We start from the raw sequence: 18,378 nt of genomic DNA on the forward strand, positions 1-18,378 counted from the left end.
TAATATTTTCTTTTAAATAAAACCAATATTCAAACGCAATAAGTTGCATTTCATACAGTTATCTGGCATAGGCAAATGTAAATTCTAAATATATTTCAGTTATACACTAAATATCGTTTGCCACTCGGTTGCACGTCACGCGCATCTACAATATGGACACGTTTTTTACCCGCCATTGGTGTATACAGCTCTGTCTACACTATCAAGCGTGATGTGCCCAAATATGGTAGTGATATGCTTAAATATGGTAGTGATATGACATCATTATGTCCATATATGGGCACATCACATAAAGTTTGATAGTGGAAACAGAGCTTAAGAAAGACATGTGACAGCAAATTTGTGTATACGTGAAAATATCTCGAGTCAAATGTGAACTTACTTTTTTGTTTTTTAAATGGCCAAAAAATTAAGGTGTCGTGGAAAGAAAAGGCTGTATAAAGAAAGAAACGAAATATATATCCTACTTTGGAAAAAAAATAGGGTAATGAGAACTTCGCCGAGAATGAAGCTTTTTTTTTTCTTTTGGGATCCATCTGCTAGAAAAAGATAAGCAATATTACATGGAACATTACCACGTGATTCTTTTAATGATGAAATTATTCCATCGAAATCCCGTTTAAATTCCAAATCTGGTTGCCAATGAGCTGGAAACTTCATCATCATTCCGGTATAACGAAACTGATTGGAAATATTTATGCCAATTATTAGACTTATTACTAACAATTAGACTATAATAAAAATAATTATTGGAATAATTATTATGGTTATCTGTGGTTGTGATAACGATGGCTGAGGGAAGGAGAATTTAAATAGCAATACCACGCTGTATTAAGGATAATATGGTCGATTTATAGACCCATTATATCTAGGCCGGAAAACAATTTAGAGGTGTATAATATCCAAATTCCCCCAACACACATACGCCGGTAATGCCAGGCCTAATGTGGGTTTTATGCATTTCGAATGAGGATATTTCCAATCTGACGTAGATCAATATAATTACGAATAATCGAGAAAAAAAATATTTAGAATTATACCAATTTATTTTCCAATCAAGGTTAGTGATTTTTTTTAATCAACCAAAACTTAGCATTTATGCCGGCGAGCCGATGTGGCTCAGGGAAGTTGTTACAGATAATATTTGAAATATAGTTTAGAATATTAATAATGAAAATAGGACGAATGATTTATCTCTATATCATGACTTACGTTATAATATAAAGTCCATTTTTTTGCAAAATAAAAAAAAATAAAAAAACCCAATCGATCGCAGACAAGTTGAAATGAAATTATCGATCTATGACAACGACTAGGGCAACGATATTTTCAATAGTAAAAATTTTTGTTGTTTCATTCAATGTTTAGATGTTTATAAAAAAATATAGATGTTTATAAAATATATATATATATATATAACTATACTCTAAAATGTGTAACAGAGTATCCATCAGATCTGCATATTATACACAGTTAGAGTACATGTTAGGACTCTTTAAGATTTTGTGTATATTGATGCTTCAAAATTGTACTATATACTGCATTGTGCCATGTTGTTCACTGCCCAGCGTGTCAATAAAGAAAAAATATAAGAAATAATATGGATATGAGCTATCAACTATTTTTGGCTACAATCTTCTGTTATTTTTTACCGTTGTGCTTTTTTATAGTTTCACTTGATCTTTCTGCAATTCACTTCAAAATAATTTATGAATCAATATTTTGTTTATCGTAAAGAGTACAGTACAACCGACCTTGCACGGTTTACATTAGATTCTTTGTAGCACAGGATTATATTATTCTCACCAAATGAGTGTAAACGGAAAAATCTTTACACATACGCCATTAGCTATTTTTCTACGACCACTTCAACTTCTACGCCATCGCACGCCACAGGAGTTATACAGAATTATACTATTGTTCAAGCTGTTGATCTCAATACAATATTTAAACGTGTCTTAAGTTATTAGTATAAAGAAAATATGTACCACTGCTATCGGAGTCAATAGCGAGCCAAAGAAAAACACCCCGGAGTGCGCTGGCCTCTTGCGTGAACAAAAGGGTTAAAAGCGGAAAAAATTGGACCTCGGTTTGCCCGTGTGGCCCCACAAAAGGGTGTAATAGGGCGTACGCAAAAACCAGTTTATAATCATCTAAAAATTCCGAAGTTAATTGGGAGAGCATAGAATAGGCACGGTATTTTAATCCATATTGGATAATAATTATTAGCCTAATAATAATTATTTTGGAATATTTTATAACAATCATTGTACGTCATTTTATAGAAAGATCTTAAAATATAACTGATGCGATGAATGCGAAACTGTCTTATTTCTTATGAACGAAATAATTATTTGTTTTTTTATGTTTTTATGTAGTTTAATATTTGTTTATAATTATTTCATATTTATTTATATTCCCAATATTTATTTGTATATTGTGTGATTTTTATGTTATTTCACGGTTGTATGTTGTCACCTTTGGGTTTTTGAGCATCGGCTGGATGGACCACCCTCACTATTATTATTAAAATTACCATATTAATAGTCGTGAGTACTACGCGCGCGCGCGTAAACAAGCGTCGCGCTACGGATTGGTCTAAACTTTTTCGTTATCTTCTTAAATAGCTAATCAGTAAGTTACAACAAAAATTACAATGACAAGAAACTGAATACTATGATTAATATCTTATCACAATCTGTAATTGAGTTTTTATGACGTTTAATATTGTGTTGATGAAGACTATCACTGGTCAACCTACATAATAAAGTGAAACAAAATGAACCTGGACGTTTGGCGTCCGTCCTTCAGGTAAATGACATCAATTTCGCCACGATCGAACTGTTTTTATACTAGTTCGTGTTCTAAACGATATTAAACAAGGGATTTTAAATATCTCAACGATTGTCCAACTCGATGGTCAATTTAATACCGGCGGAGGACTCGCGCCAATTTCTAATAGTCTTTTTAAAGAGGCGCGTATTCACACCACTGATATAAATATGTTTGAAGATTGGCTCCTTTACTGGGACGCAATGGACGTAGACACAACGAAATCGAGTTGACCAATGACAAGCAACAGTTCGAATAATCCATCACTTGTGATTGGCCAGATCACTTGCGTTGCGCTTAATGTCCGTGCGTGCGTCCAAGTAGTGAGAAACTATAAGCTTAAACGCGTGCTACTGAAAAACGTCTCGGTACAAGGACGAGATACCGATAACAAGTTATCCACGCGATTCGGGATATTTGTATTTCAAAGGCGTGAATAAATAAAAACGGCTATTTATATTTTGGTGAACTACTCCTTTAAGTTCCTGTAGTAATTAAAGTTTCCGTTTCTAAGACGCACACACTTACAATGATGGTATCGAATAGATACAACGAGACACGTATTCGTTAATTATAGTATAACGTTATAATTTAAACAATGTCGACAAGTTAACACAAGGGGAGTGTAACGTATATTATTTCGAATGACTAAACCATTTATGCAATTGTTGCATTTTGCCTAAGGGTTATTAGAGGCAAAGAAACACGAAAATTTGAATCGGAAATGATCTTTTTTGTTGCAATTTCACGCTGATAAAGCTTCGAATGGGTGTTTACAACTAAAAGTTAAATGGGGCGCGTTTAACGTTTGCTATAATATATCTCACTACAGGATGTTAAAGATTTCACGATTGCCAGAAGGCTTTGCAATAAAAGAGTGATTAGTTTACGAATACTTAGGAAACTTTCAGACGTAAACAAAATTGGATATAGATTATATTTCATATAGGAGACATCGAACAACAAAGGTTTATAAAGTTGTTTTTCAAACGACGCATGCGCAGGTACTAGCTTACAAAAAAGTTGACTTGTTCGTCCGCGTGTCGTACACAAAAGATCTCCGTCATCAACATTTCAACGCGCACGCATAAACTGTGTCTTTAACGTTTTGGAGAGGTTTTTGTGTGTGCTTACGCCACCCTCATTAAACTCGTATTTAGTTTTACAATAATATTTTGTTTTGTTTTGTTAGAATTTGTTTTTTGGAATAAGAAATATAGCCTCCAAGTACCGAGGTATGATCAAAGTAGATTTATGATACGATTTATAATTGATGTTTTATATTCTACTAGAATAAGCACTATGATATGCGTAATCAACATATAGTATTATACATATATTAATATTGAACCCATTTTCTTATCTTTTTCGATTCATGTTGTGCAACAGCGCACATGCGAGAGAGAGGGCTCACTCACATATTTCATACGTATCAGGACGTCAGAAACGTGTGTACTGTTGTTGAATAATGATACCATGCCATACAGTAGAATCCCTATTTAAGGTGACGCTTTCGGAACCAAAGAAGGGATACCCTAATAATCCCTGATCGGTTGGTCGTAGTGATAACATTTCCTCTCCTTCGTTGCTGCACAGGAATAGTGGCCCAGGTGTCCCAAAGGAGGGGTTCTGTATATTAATAATAATTGTAGTAATATAGATATTAATTTTCATATTACTGTACTGATTTTTTTTATGAAATATTGTCTCTTTGTTGTGACAATTAATGTTTCATTTTACAGTATAACGCGTTTATTTGGGGTACACTCTGAAAACGAACGAGATATCACGTTTTAAGACTATACGGTCAATCCATATGACACCTACCACGAGGGAACTTTGTCTTGAAAATGTCCCTTTAATAGAGGTTTTACTGGTTAAATGGTTAAAATTTCAGTTATTTAAGATGAATACAATATATTATCATTGTTCTATGTACATTTTATTTTTCAATAATGTAGCTCTATCTACACTATCAAACTAGTTTGACAAAAAAAAGTGTGATGTGCACAAATATCGTAGTGATATGACGTCATAATAAATGGGCACTTCATATTTTTCTGTCACATATAGTTTGATAGTGTAGACAACAGAGCTATATTATACAGGTTGCTTGACTAAAACTGTTAATATGACCTATATTATTCTTGTTTTACTCATCGGTCTATTTATATGTTTTATCAAATTAGACTGTATGCCTAATGTCATGACAGACGTACCGAGAAGACAGTTCATTACAAATATCAACTTTAGCCTCAAATGATGAGCTAAGTTCATTGTGAAGGTCATTGTTAGCCTCCTTTTGTGTCAGCCTGACAAGATCATCAACGTGTCTTCGTAGTCTACCAGGACAGCCGTCTTCATCGCAGAAATGGTTCCGTAGTTGTTCCATTCTGTCACTTGGTTCTGTCAATCTTTTCCATTTTGTTCTGTAAGAAACAAAACCAAGTAAGATTTTATTTTCTTTTCTAATGATGTATTCCAATTAGGTTTTGATCCACTGTATAAGATAACATGTGGTTTGAAAGCACGGGCACAACCCGTAACCAACCGTATGTTTAGAATCGGCAAATTAAATTTCAATTTCAACGAAAAATACAATCGATATGAATTGATGTCCTTTATAGGCCTACTTGTTGAAGCTTAAGATGGGATCCCTATCATAAAGTTGCCTCTTCTCGCACCAGGGTTTCGGCTATGAAAGGCCTACGTTCGGCCTGAACACTATTCAGTTGTCCGAAAAGAAGTCCTCAAATTCTTGCCACTAAAAAGATATCTCCGGTAAAGTTTCAAACATTTCGGAAAATTGGAAACCTTACCTTCTGTTTTGGTACCACGTCTTCACTTGTGTTTCGTTCAGGTTGAGTTTATTCGCCAGTTCACCTCTGTCCACCACACTCAAGTACTTCTGGCATCGGAACTTCTTCTCTAGGACAACAAGTTGCGATTGTGTGAACGTTGTCCGCCGCCTTCTTGGCCTTTTTGGCTTTATCGGAAGGGTTGCCGGTAAAGGAGCTTCGGACCTGTGTCTATCGTCTGCCGGGCTGACAGATTTTGGCGGCAATAATGAAAAGCTTTGATTTAAATCTATGGTTAGAATTCGTGGACGGAAGAACTTTAAGGTGTTCTCAACGGCTTTAGCTGAAAATAGAAAAATAAGACAATATTTTAATAAAATATTACTAAAATGTTCATCAATAATCCAATTCTCAGTGCTGTGTGTCTATCTATTACTATCTATTTCCGAAGTATCATAGGATAGTTCGTAATACAGCATCACATGTGTATCATTGTGGTGCTTGTATCATGGAAGGTTAGGTTAAGAGTCTAGTTACGTGCCATGATACAGCCATCATATGTGATATGCTGTATTACGGAGTTTGACTATGATAGTGGTAATAGATAATAAAATACACTATCTAGAATTTGCCGAATTGTACGGTAAATAACGGAAAAACATCTTAAAATGTATGATGAATATGTAATTGCAATTTGATTTCTTAGTTTTCATTTCATGATTACGAATGTAATAATAATAATCAATTACTTCAACAAGCCAAAACAGTCTTTTTAATGATGTGAAAGATTCTTGTTTAAACTCACCACAAACGCCGATACTTTTAGTAAAACTGCGCTTGGCACAAATACGCGTTTTAATTTGCTAATTGGAAAACGCTCATCGTTTGATAATGTGAAATGATGTTTGTTCGATTTCTTCATTTTGAGTTAACCATGTTCAACTTTTGACGTTATTAACGATTCCTTCACAGCGCAATCGAGTTAATATGATTGTAATCATTAAATGATACATTTGCCGATGCCCGTTCAATGCATTAACCACTTACACGCGTTATTTCATTGGTTTTGTAAACACGATATCGTGTGCCAAGATGGATTTTTCTGTAGGTATTATCTGATCTTGATAGTGATAGTAGATTACATGAACTTTAAAAACGTCTTTGCGCGCGTCTTTACGAAGCTATCCGGGATAACTGGACTAATGTAAACGAATTATCGTGGTTAATGTTTATTTAGAAAATTTATAGTATCATAGGCGGTTGGTAACTCAATTATGCTGGCGCTATATCGTTTATTGGTTTGCTTTGTGATTCCAGTTTGATCTGGGTTTAGATTGATCGGTTATTAAATTATTATAAAGCGAATGAAGATTACACCCGATGCTTCATGATCTTGGTTAAAGCTACGTTCACACTAACCCGGATTACGGTCCGATGGCCGGATAAAAAAATTGTGAGAAATGAGTGCACGTGTAGGATAGAACCGTTCACAAAAACCAAGGCAATAATCTAACAACAGGATGCTGAGCTCCGGAGATCAAAGGATTTATCTGTGGCTGCGACATGATCATTTCGACGCCCTTTTACATTACCGTTGGTATTTGTCGTAGCCAGGCATAAGATCAAAGGACTGTTACGAGTTCCTATCTTGGCAAGGCATGCTCAGTTACCGGATTCTGGGCAAAGCTAGTTTGTAATGGATTAAAAAACGAACATAACTATTTTATGTTTGAGCGTGCGTAATGAACATGGTGTTCCTTCCTTTAACGAGTACATGCGAAAATCTACCTATAGTTTCATGCAACGTATGTTGAATAGTGGTAACATCCTTGTTGCTTGTGTTTGCAAACATATGCTCCATAACTCCAAAATGTATTGTAGATGGAGAAGCATTCTATATACTTAAGTTTAGTTTTATGGTTTATAAGTTTATTTATATGGATGATATTTCCGAAATAAAATGAAATTGAATTGAAATTGAATTGAATGCATTATGATCGATTTAAGAAAACACTACTGAAATACTGAAATGCTTTTGTCCATTATCAAAAATAACAATATAAATTCTTTTATTAAATTCATTTTAAAGATTGGCAAATATTATTAACATTAACAGGTATAGACCTGTACTTATAAACAGATTAAAAATAAATTGATTCAGAATAAACAGAATATAAGTATAACTTTAAAATAACTATTTTGCTATTATGACCAATTCTAACAAGGCCGCGCCCTATACATGACATACTAAATTATATCAAATTATTTATCTATTATTCGGAATTTTGTTACACACTACTTGTCGTTGTCTTATACGTTGATATTTTATTTAGTTTTGTTCCAATTATCAAGCAACAGTCGAAATAAAGGCTAATCATTGGAGCCCTATCAAATTATTTATTTATTTATTTATTTATTTCACCATATTTCAAGAGTGTGACTCGGCCAGCGTGGGCTGATTTTATTTGGTCCTCAGCAAGACAAGACGAAAAATCATAACAAAGAATTATAAAAATATAAAGATATAAATAGGATATAGGTATTTAAAATTGAAACTCTCAAAAAAGTATACATTTCTTAAGTTTGGTTTTTCGTTAGGTGATAAACAGAATATCAACTTACCGTGTATTTTCGAAAGTATCGGATCGTTGGGAAATGGAAACGGCTTTCCTGTAGCTGTAACAACTGGTCTGTTGGTTTCATCCTCAAATGCCGAACCTAGAATATCTCGGATGAAGAACGACCGCTTTCTTGTTGGAATATAATTCGCCATTGTCCGAAAAGGAGAGGAATAAGGAATAATTTTGAAAATATACAAATGTGTTTAACGAAAACAAGTTTTGTTTGAATTCCAACCGTTCGGCAATCACATCTCTTTTAAAGATATTCGAAATAATTCGATTTGCTGCATCAAAAGTTAAGTTGAACGAAATTTGTTTTGTTGTTTCGACGAAAAACGTTTTCGTTTCCTTCGAAGTTATACCGATGATGTTTCTTTAGATGTGCGAAACAAAGATGTCTTGCCGTTTTGTCAAAGTTATTAAAGCATCTGAAGATGTTTCTTGGTTTTAAGATATCACTCTAACTCTTTATCTTGATATGTTATCAAGATAAGTATATCAACGTTTGTACGCGTGGCAACGCGTGTGTATCCTGTTGAACCACTTAGCTCTCGGAGTTTCAACAATCTTTACCTCAATGGAGAATCGTTAAACACTCCAGTAAGATACCGCGCTGTCTGTTTATCTTGATAAGTTATCAAGATAAGTATATCAACGTTTGTACGCGTGGCAGCAACGCGTGTGTATATCTTGTTGAAAGTTAAGAAATACCGCTTAGTTCTCTTGAGTTTCAATGATCTTTTCCTCAATGAGGAATTGTTAAACTTGTCCAATTTATACCTGCTCGGGTATCCTATTAGCCCGGTATTTGCACACATTATGGACAGTTCGGCAATACATCATGGCCTAAGATTCAGTAATTCCCATTAATAGCCAATTATTGTTGTCACATTTCCTCCGTGTCCGTCTAATTGTTGATAATTAAAGCGTTTAGTTGGTGGTGGCGATCAGTGAGATTCAGGCCTAGTGATTTATTAGACACGTAGAGCTAAGCTCTCTAAACAACAAATACGATGCGTTATTGACAGGCTAACCATCCCCGCGAGATGGGTGAGGTATCAATTAAGTTACGGTTTGTGTGCATTCATTTAATTGGACGTTTTATTTGAAAGAAGCTCGTTAGACTGATGACAGTGTAGGAATGGTTTCTGATCATCGCAAAGAATTTCCGTTGGTAACAGTGTATAATAGTAACACACATCGAGTACCACAATAACTATAATCAAAGAAGCGATGACGGATCTACTATTCGCCAATTTAGTTAATTAGAAAAGCAATGGTGTTAATTTCTATCGGTATGCCAACACTAAATCTTTGTATAACTGCAGATATATCCATTATTGCGTGACTCATAAGGGCCAACACAAAACAGAAACTTAATTTTAATTATTAGTTTAGTTAACCTCAATATTTCTTGAACTTAGACAGTGACGAGTGCCCTGATTGTTGAATTGATGACTCGCCTGAATTGAGAAAGATGTATAGGCCTAATAAAACAACAGAAATCACAACGAAAAAAACATTTCCATTTTGACCAAATACAAAATGTAGCAAAATTCTGCTATAAAAGCCAGATAGATTATTTTTCAGTAGTTTAGGTAGTTTAACCAATGTAATACCATGATACGGTGACTCCCTAGAAAGTGAAAAAAGTGCAAGCAAGTTGGTGGGTATATAGTACTATAGATAATGTTTTCTATATAGCATGAAAATGAAAATCTGAAGTTGAATACAAACACCAGAAATGTAAAATCGGGTATTTTAAGTAAATTCGTTGTAGAGAGTAGAGCGTGAGTAAAGTTAATTTAAATGTCATCGTATAGGGCCTAGATGTTTGTTTTATTTTGTAAACTGTATAAAAAGAGAATAATGACGACATGTCTCAGAAAATGTCAGTCAGTCTTACAAACCACAATGATATTTGTTATACTTTCAGTCGCGTGTGAGTCAACTTTTTCTACGTAAATCGTCTTTTTGGCCACAAATCCTTCAAGAAAATAGACCAGTGCAACAAAGGGGTCTATCCATGACACGGGTCATTTACCATCGCGTCTGTCGTCACCTCCACTAAACTCTCCCGAGAAAACCATTTATTTTCGCATCTACTCACTTTTAGTTTACTTTGCTGATAAACTTGTCAATTGTGTTTGTTTTCATCACACCCTTGATTAGTACAGTTTGTCAAAGTTTTGACATATCTGTTTGACCCATGACCTATTTGGGTGCTATTAGAAAACAATGTAGGTCCGGACATTAGACCTACTTTGATTTCGTCCCCTGAGCTTGAAATTGATCAAATAGAACGATATGCGAGGCCTATACAAATTACATCCGTACCCTGTTGTATTATTAGGCCTACTATATGCATTTGTTTTGTTGGTTTTTTTGCTAATATACGTTCTCAATCGCCTTATCGATATTATCATTGCACTGTCTAACCACCCTACCCATTATCCAACCACTATCCCCTCCCAAACAACCCTCTCTATAACCTTTAAATACTCTAACCAATCGAATTAGAATCAACTTTACATGCATAATTGTATTTTCTGTGGAAAAAAATAATTTAAACTGCCTCAATTTGATGCCTATGCCTCGAATTCCTAATTGGCCAATATTGTTCCTGAAATTTAAGAAGATTTTCCTTTAACAGAAATACAAATAGTTAATACTGTATAATATCATTTTAAAATAACTTAAACAAATAAAATTGATACAAGTTTGTGTTTAAAGGATAATTATTTAGAATTAAAGAAAGATTTAAATAGAATAAAAATTAAATATTAGAGACTTGAGAAAACATTTATGAAGATATGGAGTTGAAAATGTTAATGTACGTGATCCCATAATTAATTAATGAAATTTATAGATATTCTAAATCTTAATAATATTATGATTTTATTATGTGCTATAATATCAGAAAGTGTGCGGATGATTCGATCATGTTTCAACGATTTGGTTCACTTGTTTTTGGTGGCGCTCTTCATTACAAAATTCGCCTAGCTTAGCAACAAAAACAAAAACAATCTTGCATTTGAGAAATTTCCTATAAAAGACGTTAAAATGGATGCTACAAAAAGGCCATTACGTATACCACCACAATTTGCAACTTATGCTCAGAAACATGAATTGTTCGAACTATACAGGGTGAGTTAAATACTATTAATGAACGTTTAGAGGCTGAAGTAGGTGGCAAGGCTAGGCCTCCCGTGTGTGTGTATTGTGAGGAATACACCGGGCGGGCCGAGGGGCTGCTTCAGTCTATAATGATTGAGTAATTGCATAGGCTAGGCCTAGCTTCTAACAGGTCTAGGCTACATATGCCCTAGATTTGATAATAATGGAGACTTTGCCAAGGCATATTACTATTAATTACTATCATTCTATTTAATAAATAATAGATAGGAGGGCCTCTATAGTATATAATTAAACAAATTTAGGCTCGAGGCTAGGCTAGTTATTAGGGCCTATAGTACTACTACTAGGCTAGCTAGGCCTATATATAAAAGCATCTTGATATTAAAGTCAAGAACTGAATTGTATCAAAATTGTGAAAGTGAACATTTAAAAAAATACAAACCAGACATACATAATAAATTAAAATAATATTAAAAGTATAACTAGCCTACTGTACAACAATATATTAAAAACATAGGCCTCCTATAGATAGACCTACTACTAGGCCTAGGCGCGCCTATATTTAGGCTGCGATTTTTATTATCCATGGTGCGGGGGAATATTTATTATTAATTTTGTTTTATAATTTTAGCGACTGATTGCAAGACTCCTTATGGAAAAGCCAGAAGATCCATTAACTTTTATGCTTGAGGAATTAAAACGAGAAGACGATGATGGTAAGATAGTACACAGTAAAAATCAGGGAAAATTACATTTTTAATTTTGTTGTAAGTTTACTCTTCCCTGGTGGTAAAATAACCCTGAACTTATTTTGGCATTTTCCATGCTTTGATTTTATCAGCCATCAGCAAAATCGACCGAATAATTTTAAAAAACTGAATTATTAAATTTGATCTACCCTACTCAAAGATAATCAACCTAACCCATTCATTGAGTGCGTATCCAAACGGTTAAGACAGTGGAACCGTAATCTGTAGCCATAACATCGGCAAGGGTTCAAGGCTCACACGCTTCATGACTCTGGTGGAGTCTTCTCAATAAGGACTATAAACCGTAGGTCCAGTGTACACAAATGGCTTGTGCACTAGTACATCTTTTGAGACGATTATTGGGTTACCCCGGTGTATACACCTCTGGGAGAACAGTCTTTGACTGAAAAGCTACCCAGTATAAAGAAATAATAATACAATATTTCATATTCAACTTTATTCTAGTTCCAGCTATTGTCATCCAGGGTCCTCCTGCCTCTGGTAAGACAACAATAGGTAAGATGGTGTCTGCCAAACTGAGGACAGCTCACATCACTCCACAGATTCTGTTAGAGGATGATGTGTCCCCATTGGCGGCCAAAGCCAGGGCAATCATAGACAAGAAACAGGTATTTTGATAATCTTCATACCCGCTTTCAATTATTCTCCTTTCTTTATGAAATTATTATTTATTATATTTAACAATTGAAAATCCTATACACAAAAAATTAAGCAGAGTAATGCACTTGTATGACCCACTATACGACCCCCAGGAGGAGAGGTGCATCATTTACATATAATTATTGGCAAAGGGGTGCGTCAAAAAACCTAGATGGTATGTCACATCAATGAACAGTGCTGTGTCAATCCAACCCCTAGTCAGGTGGGGGTTACAAAATAGTTCTGGCTTTGGGTTTCTTATCAATATGTACACCTTAAGGTCTGTCTACACTATCACACTTTATGTGACAAAAAAATGTGATGTGCCCATATATGGACATGATGTTGTCATATCACTACCATATTTGTGCATATCACACTTTTTTTGTCAAACTAGTTTGATAGTGTAGACAGAGCTTTAAAAAGCGTGTGAAAATTGTTTTTTATTCACTCTTCCGATTCCTCAAAAAAAAAAATCATATTAAATGAGACAACAAATAAAATTGATTGGTTTCTACTTAAATTATCACAGTCCATACCGATGGAACTATGGGTGCAGTTATTACAAGCAAGACTTAAACTGTTTGATTGCATCAAGAAGGGATGGGTGATGGAAGGATTCCCTGAGAACAGAGAACAAGGATTGGCTTTGCAGCAGGTTGGCATCTCGCCAAAGCACTTTGGTAAGGACAGTTTAAAAAATGCACTTGCAAATGCTTATATTTAAAGATGTATTGTCCCCCAAAATTATGAAAAATGAAGATTAATAAAATCAAAGTTAATCACTTCCGTAGGGAAAAAAATGGGAAAATTATGTTTTCACTTATAATGACAAAATAAACAGTTAAATTAAACAAAAAACTCATTGGATGGCAGCCAATTTTACTATTTTTTCTGTAAATTACAGTTTTTTCAGATAAATCTTTTTTTTTTTATCCAATTTTTGGTCAAAGTGAATATTATGTGACATTAAAATAGCATCTTCAAAAAAAGAAAAATAATACTTTTTTCAAGGGGACAATACATTTTTAAAGGGTATAACTTAAATAATCACAATTTCGTATAGTTTGAAAAGTGTCCTATTTTAATTGATTACGCCAAGTCAAGTGTCTTGAGGCCATTCTTTTATTACAAGAAGCAATGGTCTTGTTATTATAAATACAGACAATCTTTTAAAAGTTGATGAAAGAGAAAAAAGATTTTTTTGTATTTGGTATTGAATTTGATTTGTTTGTGTTGTAGTTATTCTTGATGCACCAGATACAGTTCTCATTGAGAGGCAAATGGGGAAAAGAGTTGATCCACAAACAGGAGGTAAGGTTTCGTTCTGAAAAATTTAGCGCTTCCCACAAAACAACTAGGAAGTTGACGGTATATGACCCAAATATGTACATGCATTCCAATAAGGTAATGTATATTAAAACAGAGTCAAATCCTAATTAATGAAATACACAATAATTTAAAAAAAATAGAAATACCATTACTAACAAAATTAAGGCCAGCCTACTTTTAAATGTAATCTCATCCTGCCTGGACAGATTGAGTACTTCTAACTGTCCGTGTGCGCATTAACTTTTGTTCTACAACTTCTAACAATAATAACTGCACTGGTAATGTCGGCATGGAGCAGATGTGTACTCCAATATACTCTGAAGTCGTTCATGGCAGTGTCTGAAGACATCATGAAGCAATTGCTTTCTATCCTACTCGGCAACCTCACAAATCTGCTCTTATCCCATTTTCTAATATTTTCTCCCAGCCCAATACACAATATCCCAAAATAAAAACATGAAAAACCCAAAGTTAACAAATCAATTTCCTCTTTTTTTTCCTTTTTAAGATGTGTACCATACAACATTTGACTACCCGTCAAACAGCGAGGTTGAAAAGAGGTTGGTTGAACCTCCAGAAGGGTGTACAGAGGCAGAGATGACTCAACGCCTCATCCTCTACCACAGACATATAGATGGACTCAAACGATGCTATCAGAAATTTACTAAGGTTATCAATGCAGATCAACCGAAGGCTGATGTATTTTCACAAGGTAAAACTAAAACAGAATGTTCTTATTTCATATATACAGTAGTTTAATGTATTGAGAGGCACTTTATTATAATCTTACTATACCCTTTTTACAACTTTAGTACAATTGTAGTTTCTTTCTTTTTTTCAGTTATAACAGCTTTGAGTTCCAAGCATCGAAGTCTTGCTCCACACATACCACGTATTGTGCTCCTTGGTCCGACTGGATGTGGTAAAAGTGTCCAAGCTGCGTTGTTGGCCAATAAATATGACGTCATTAGTGGTAAGTTTATTTCTGCAATTTCAAATAATAATCACATGTTTATTCAATATTTGCATTCTCATTTCATTAAATTAAAAACAGATGTTTTATATTTGATGGTTGGAATAATTAAGCAATAATGCTTTTGCTAACAATTAAATAGTTCTGAAATTTGTTTCTAATGTATTTGTTTATATATTTATTGATCAAAGTTAATCATATGCTACCTCTATGATTCAAAGCACAAACAATCTGAATGTTTGTTCTTTAATTGGATTTACCTTGGTTTTCAAGAGGCCTATGCTCGTTTGTCCCTCATTAATCACCTTGAAATCTTCTTCAGATACTTATAGTTACATATGTTATCTTATATTTTAGTATCGTCTGGTCAGCTTGTCAAAGAGGCCATTGCAAACGAGTCCAAGACAGGAGAAGCCATCAAGCCATATGTCAACAGGGATATGCCAGGTAAGCCTTTCGCAATATTTTATTTTATGTAATTGTAAATAAAATTTAATTTTAAAGCTCTTAATATTCTTCTATTGTATAGAATCCCAGGCAATCTGAATCTGATAGATAATGTACATCTTATAAAATTCCACACAGGCATAAGCGTGGACTATCTTATTCTAATTTATTTTAAAGCTTTTTATTATTATTCTATCGGGGAGTCCCAGCCAATTGTATGCTAAAAACTTACATCTTATATATAAAATTGCGCACAGGCATAGACATTCTTATTTCATTTAAATTTGTATTATTGTACAGTACCAGATAATCTTATGCTGAAACTCATAGAGGACCGTCTGAGTCAGATAGATTGTGTGACGAGAGGTTGGGTGTTGAGAGGTTTCCCACGTACAAGAGAGCAAGCAGAGAATCTTGAAACTGCTGGATATGAACCCAACAGGTAAGAAAGAGTGTACATGTCTCTCCAGCCAAAGACCCTGGCATCCATTGTCTGTGGCACAGACACACCATATTGAATAGCTCTTATATAAACCATATTTAAAGCTCTGTCAACACTATAAAACTTCATGTGACAGAAAATATGAATCGTCCATGTATGGACACGATCACAACATACAGTATCACTACCATATTTGAACACATCATGCTTTTTTGACAAACGAGTTATATAGTGTAAGAGAGTAAGTCTGGTTTGTGGTATTTTAACAATTTTGCTATTTCGTAGGGTTTTCCATATAATGGTGAGCACATCACATTTTTTGTCACATAACGTTTGATAGTATAGACAGCTTTTGTCATCAAAATTATTCTTCTGATTTGAAATTTTACAGAGTGTTCTATCTAGACGTTCCAAATGACTCGGTATATGAGAGGTTAACGTTACGCATGACTGACCCTGTAACCGGTATCATATACCACACCCTCTACAACCCTCCTCATTCAAACCAGATTAAAGAACGATGTCAGAGACACCCTGAAGACTCCGACGATGCCGTTCAAAAAAGATTGGCTGCGTATAACGCTTATGTGGAAGAGCTATCGGATTATTATCAAACAGGACAACATATCAATGCTGATCAGGATCCTCATACAGTCTTTGAATTTGTGGAAAGTATGTTGGTTAGTCAGCTGCCCACTAATCTGGATAGGGATTGATACCCCGTGTGCTGCAGTCATACACTATTGGATAAGAAGGTGTACCCAGTAAATATCCTCCTTTGAAATAAGACCATTTATTCTTACTGTGTACAGTTTTCTTCACACTTGTAACTTTTATAAAGATTATTAAGTATTTCTGGTGTTTTTTTTTAAATAATAAATGAATATTTCACTTTCTTCTGGTCAGCTTTTTGAGTTGCCTCAGTTTAAAGTTGATCATTATTACGAAAATGAATTAAAGATGTATTGTCCCTTTGACTAATTCCAAAAAAAAAAAAAATAACAGATTTCGAAAAAAGGTGGGTAATTTTGAAGTATCATAATAGTTATTTACTATCACCAAAAATTTGTCGAAAAAAAAATCATTTAACTGAAATACAGACATTTTTTTGTTAAAAAAATAACTCTGACTTCCAGTCAAAGTTTTCGATCAAAACATACCCCATAATGAAACGCGCTTGTTTGGCTACTCTGTATGCATAATCATAAAACTTCCTCATGATCTGTGTGAAAATACCTTCTCAACCGTGACGAGTTGTAAACAATCCTAATTAGCATATGCATAATGCGTACTCGTCGTTTGAAATCTTTGTTTACTGTCGCTCGCGATGATTTTCCAGACAAAATGTAATCAAACTAATTTACCTGTTAATTATGTAAACTTGTTGCTTTTGGCTCGAATTTTCGACTTAAAGTGAATAACTTTAATATTACTTTGATATGGCCAATTTAAATTTAGAATGTTTTGACCTTCATTTTTTTGTGTTTCAAGGGACAATACATCTTTAAACAACAAATAGTTTCTATTATTTGTATATATTTCAGTGTATTCATTATATGTACAAATTCTATTTTACAAATTATATATCGCGAAATTCAAGAAAATATAATTGAAGAGTAAACAAGTTATGTAACTTTTTAAAATTATTTCAAAAAGGTTAGATAACTCTTAAATTATATTTTTTCGTGAATTGTTCATAGTTTACAAACATTTGTCAACTTATTATTAATTTAATTTGTAAATATGATTCAATAAAGTCTTGCTTAAAATCCTTTTGATTATTTGTTTTACAGTGCTGTAGTAAGTCAGGAGTTACCTCAGGTCATGAGATGTGTTTTTCATATCTTCATTGGTCTTATGTTCATTGGCTGTATGTCGGTGTGAAAGTTGATTATTTTTTATTACAGTAAATTCAAACGAAAATGGATTAAAACAAATGGTTTATATTTATTGTATATTTATTGCAACAATTCATGTGGAAAAATATATTTTTGAAATTATATGTATACATTCTATTTTACAAATATCGTGAATTCAAAGTGTTGATAACCGGGAAAGCACACATCGCCTTTTGCGCCGTTTGCTCTGTATTTCAGTCGTTGAGTGCTGCAATCGTCAGATCATGATTCTAAAAATATCTTCGTTCAAAAGTTTCTGTGATTGTATTAAAAGTTCAGTAAATGTTCAATAGACATTGATTGTAGAAGTTGCTTCTACGATTTGTTGATGATTCGATCCCAACTACACACTGTATACTACTGTATAACCAATTCTTTTCCCCATTCATTCTTCAATCGTCGTAAGCCGATGCATCTACAGCTACCTCTTCTTCAACCATTTCCAAATCACCTTTAAAGTTCATGGTTGGAAATGCCTTTGGTTCCAT

General features: G+C 34.0%; 3 protein-coding genes across 5 annotated transcripts in view; 2 read left to right on the top strand and 1 right to left on the bottom strand.

The window, feature by feature from the left end:
- The window catches only part of LOC144838860 (ATP-dependent DNA helicase DDX31-like), an 87,611-nt gene extending 81,799 nt beyond the window's left edge, over positions 1-5,812 (top strand). For 2 of the 3 annotated variants that reach the window (XR_013611720.1, XR_013611719.1), the window contains 2 exons: positions 5,022-5,280; positions 5,693-5,812. Coding sequence is in view for 1 of the 3 variants with exons in the window: in XM_078694372.1 (XP_078550498.1) it covers positions 5,022-5,034 (13 nt within the window). In the remaining 2 variants the exon portion in view is untranslated. Of the gene's footprint in view, positions 1-5,021; positions 5,390-5,692 lie in introns of those variants that run through there. The other variant, XM_078694372.1, reaches the window with a different exon arrangement.
- On the bottom strand, positions 5,088-8,403 carry LOC144837373 (barH-like 1 homeobox protein). Its single transcript, XM_078692446.1, has 4 exons — positions 8,253-8,403; positions 5,652-5,973; positions 5,150-5,261; positions 5,088-5,099 (listed from the first exon to the last, which is right to left on the bottom strand). The coding sequence occupies exons 1-4, from the start codon at positions 8,401-8,403 to the stop codon at positions 5,088-5,090; spliced, it is 597 nt and encodes a 198-aa protein (XP_078548572.1).
- Positions 8,404-11,268: 2,865 nt separating this feature from the next.
- On the top strand, positions 11,269-16,860 carry LOC144838862 (adenylate kinase 8-like). The gene is made up of 10 exons (XM_078694378.1): positions 11,269-11,398; positions 12,021-12,105; positions 12,604-12,767; positions 13,331-13,481; positions 14,041-14,112; positions 14,639-14,842; positions 14,972-15,103; positions 15,461-15,550; positions 15,851-15,992; positions 16,384-16,860. The coding sequence occupies exons 1-10, from the start codon at positions 11,315-11,317 to the stop codon at positions 16,706-16,708; spliced, it is 1,449 nt and encodes a 482-aa protein (XP_078550504.1). The 5' UTR covers positions 11,269-11,314; the 3' UTR covers positions 16,709-16,860.
- The last annotated feature ends 1,518 nt before the right edge of the window (positions 16,861-18,378 follow it).

This window comes from Antedon bifida, chromosome 3, assembly GCF_963402885.1.
Source record: "Antedon bifida chromosome 3, ecAntBifi1.1, whole genome shotgun sequence".
In the NCBI taxonomy this organism is placed as follows: domain Eukaryota; kingdom Metazoa; phylum Echinodermata; class Crinoidea; order Comatulida; family Antedonidae; genus Antedon; species Antedon bifida.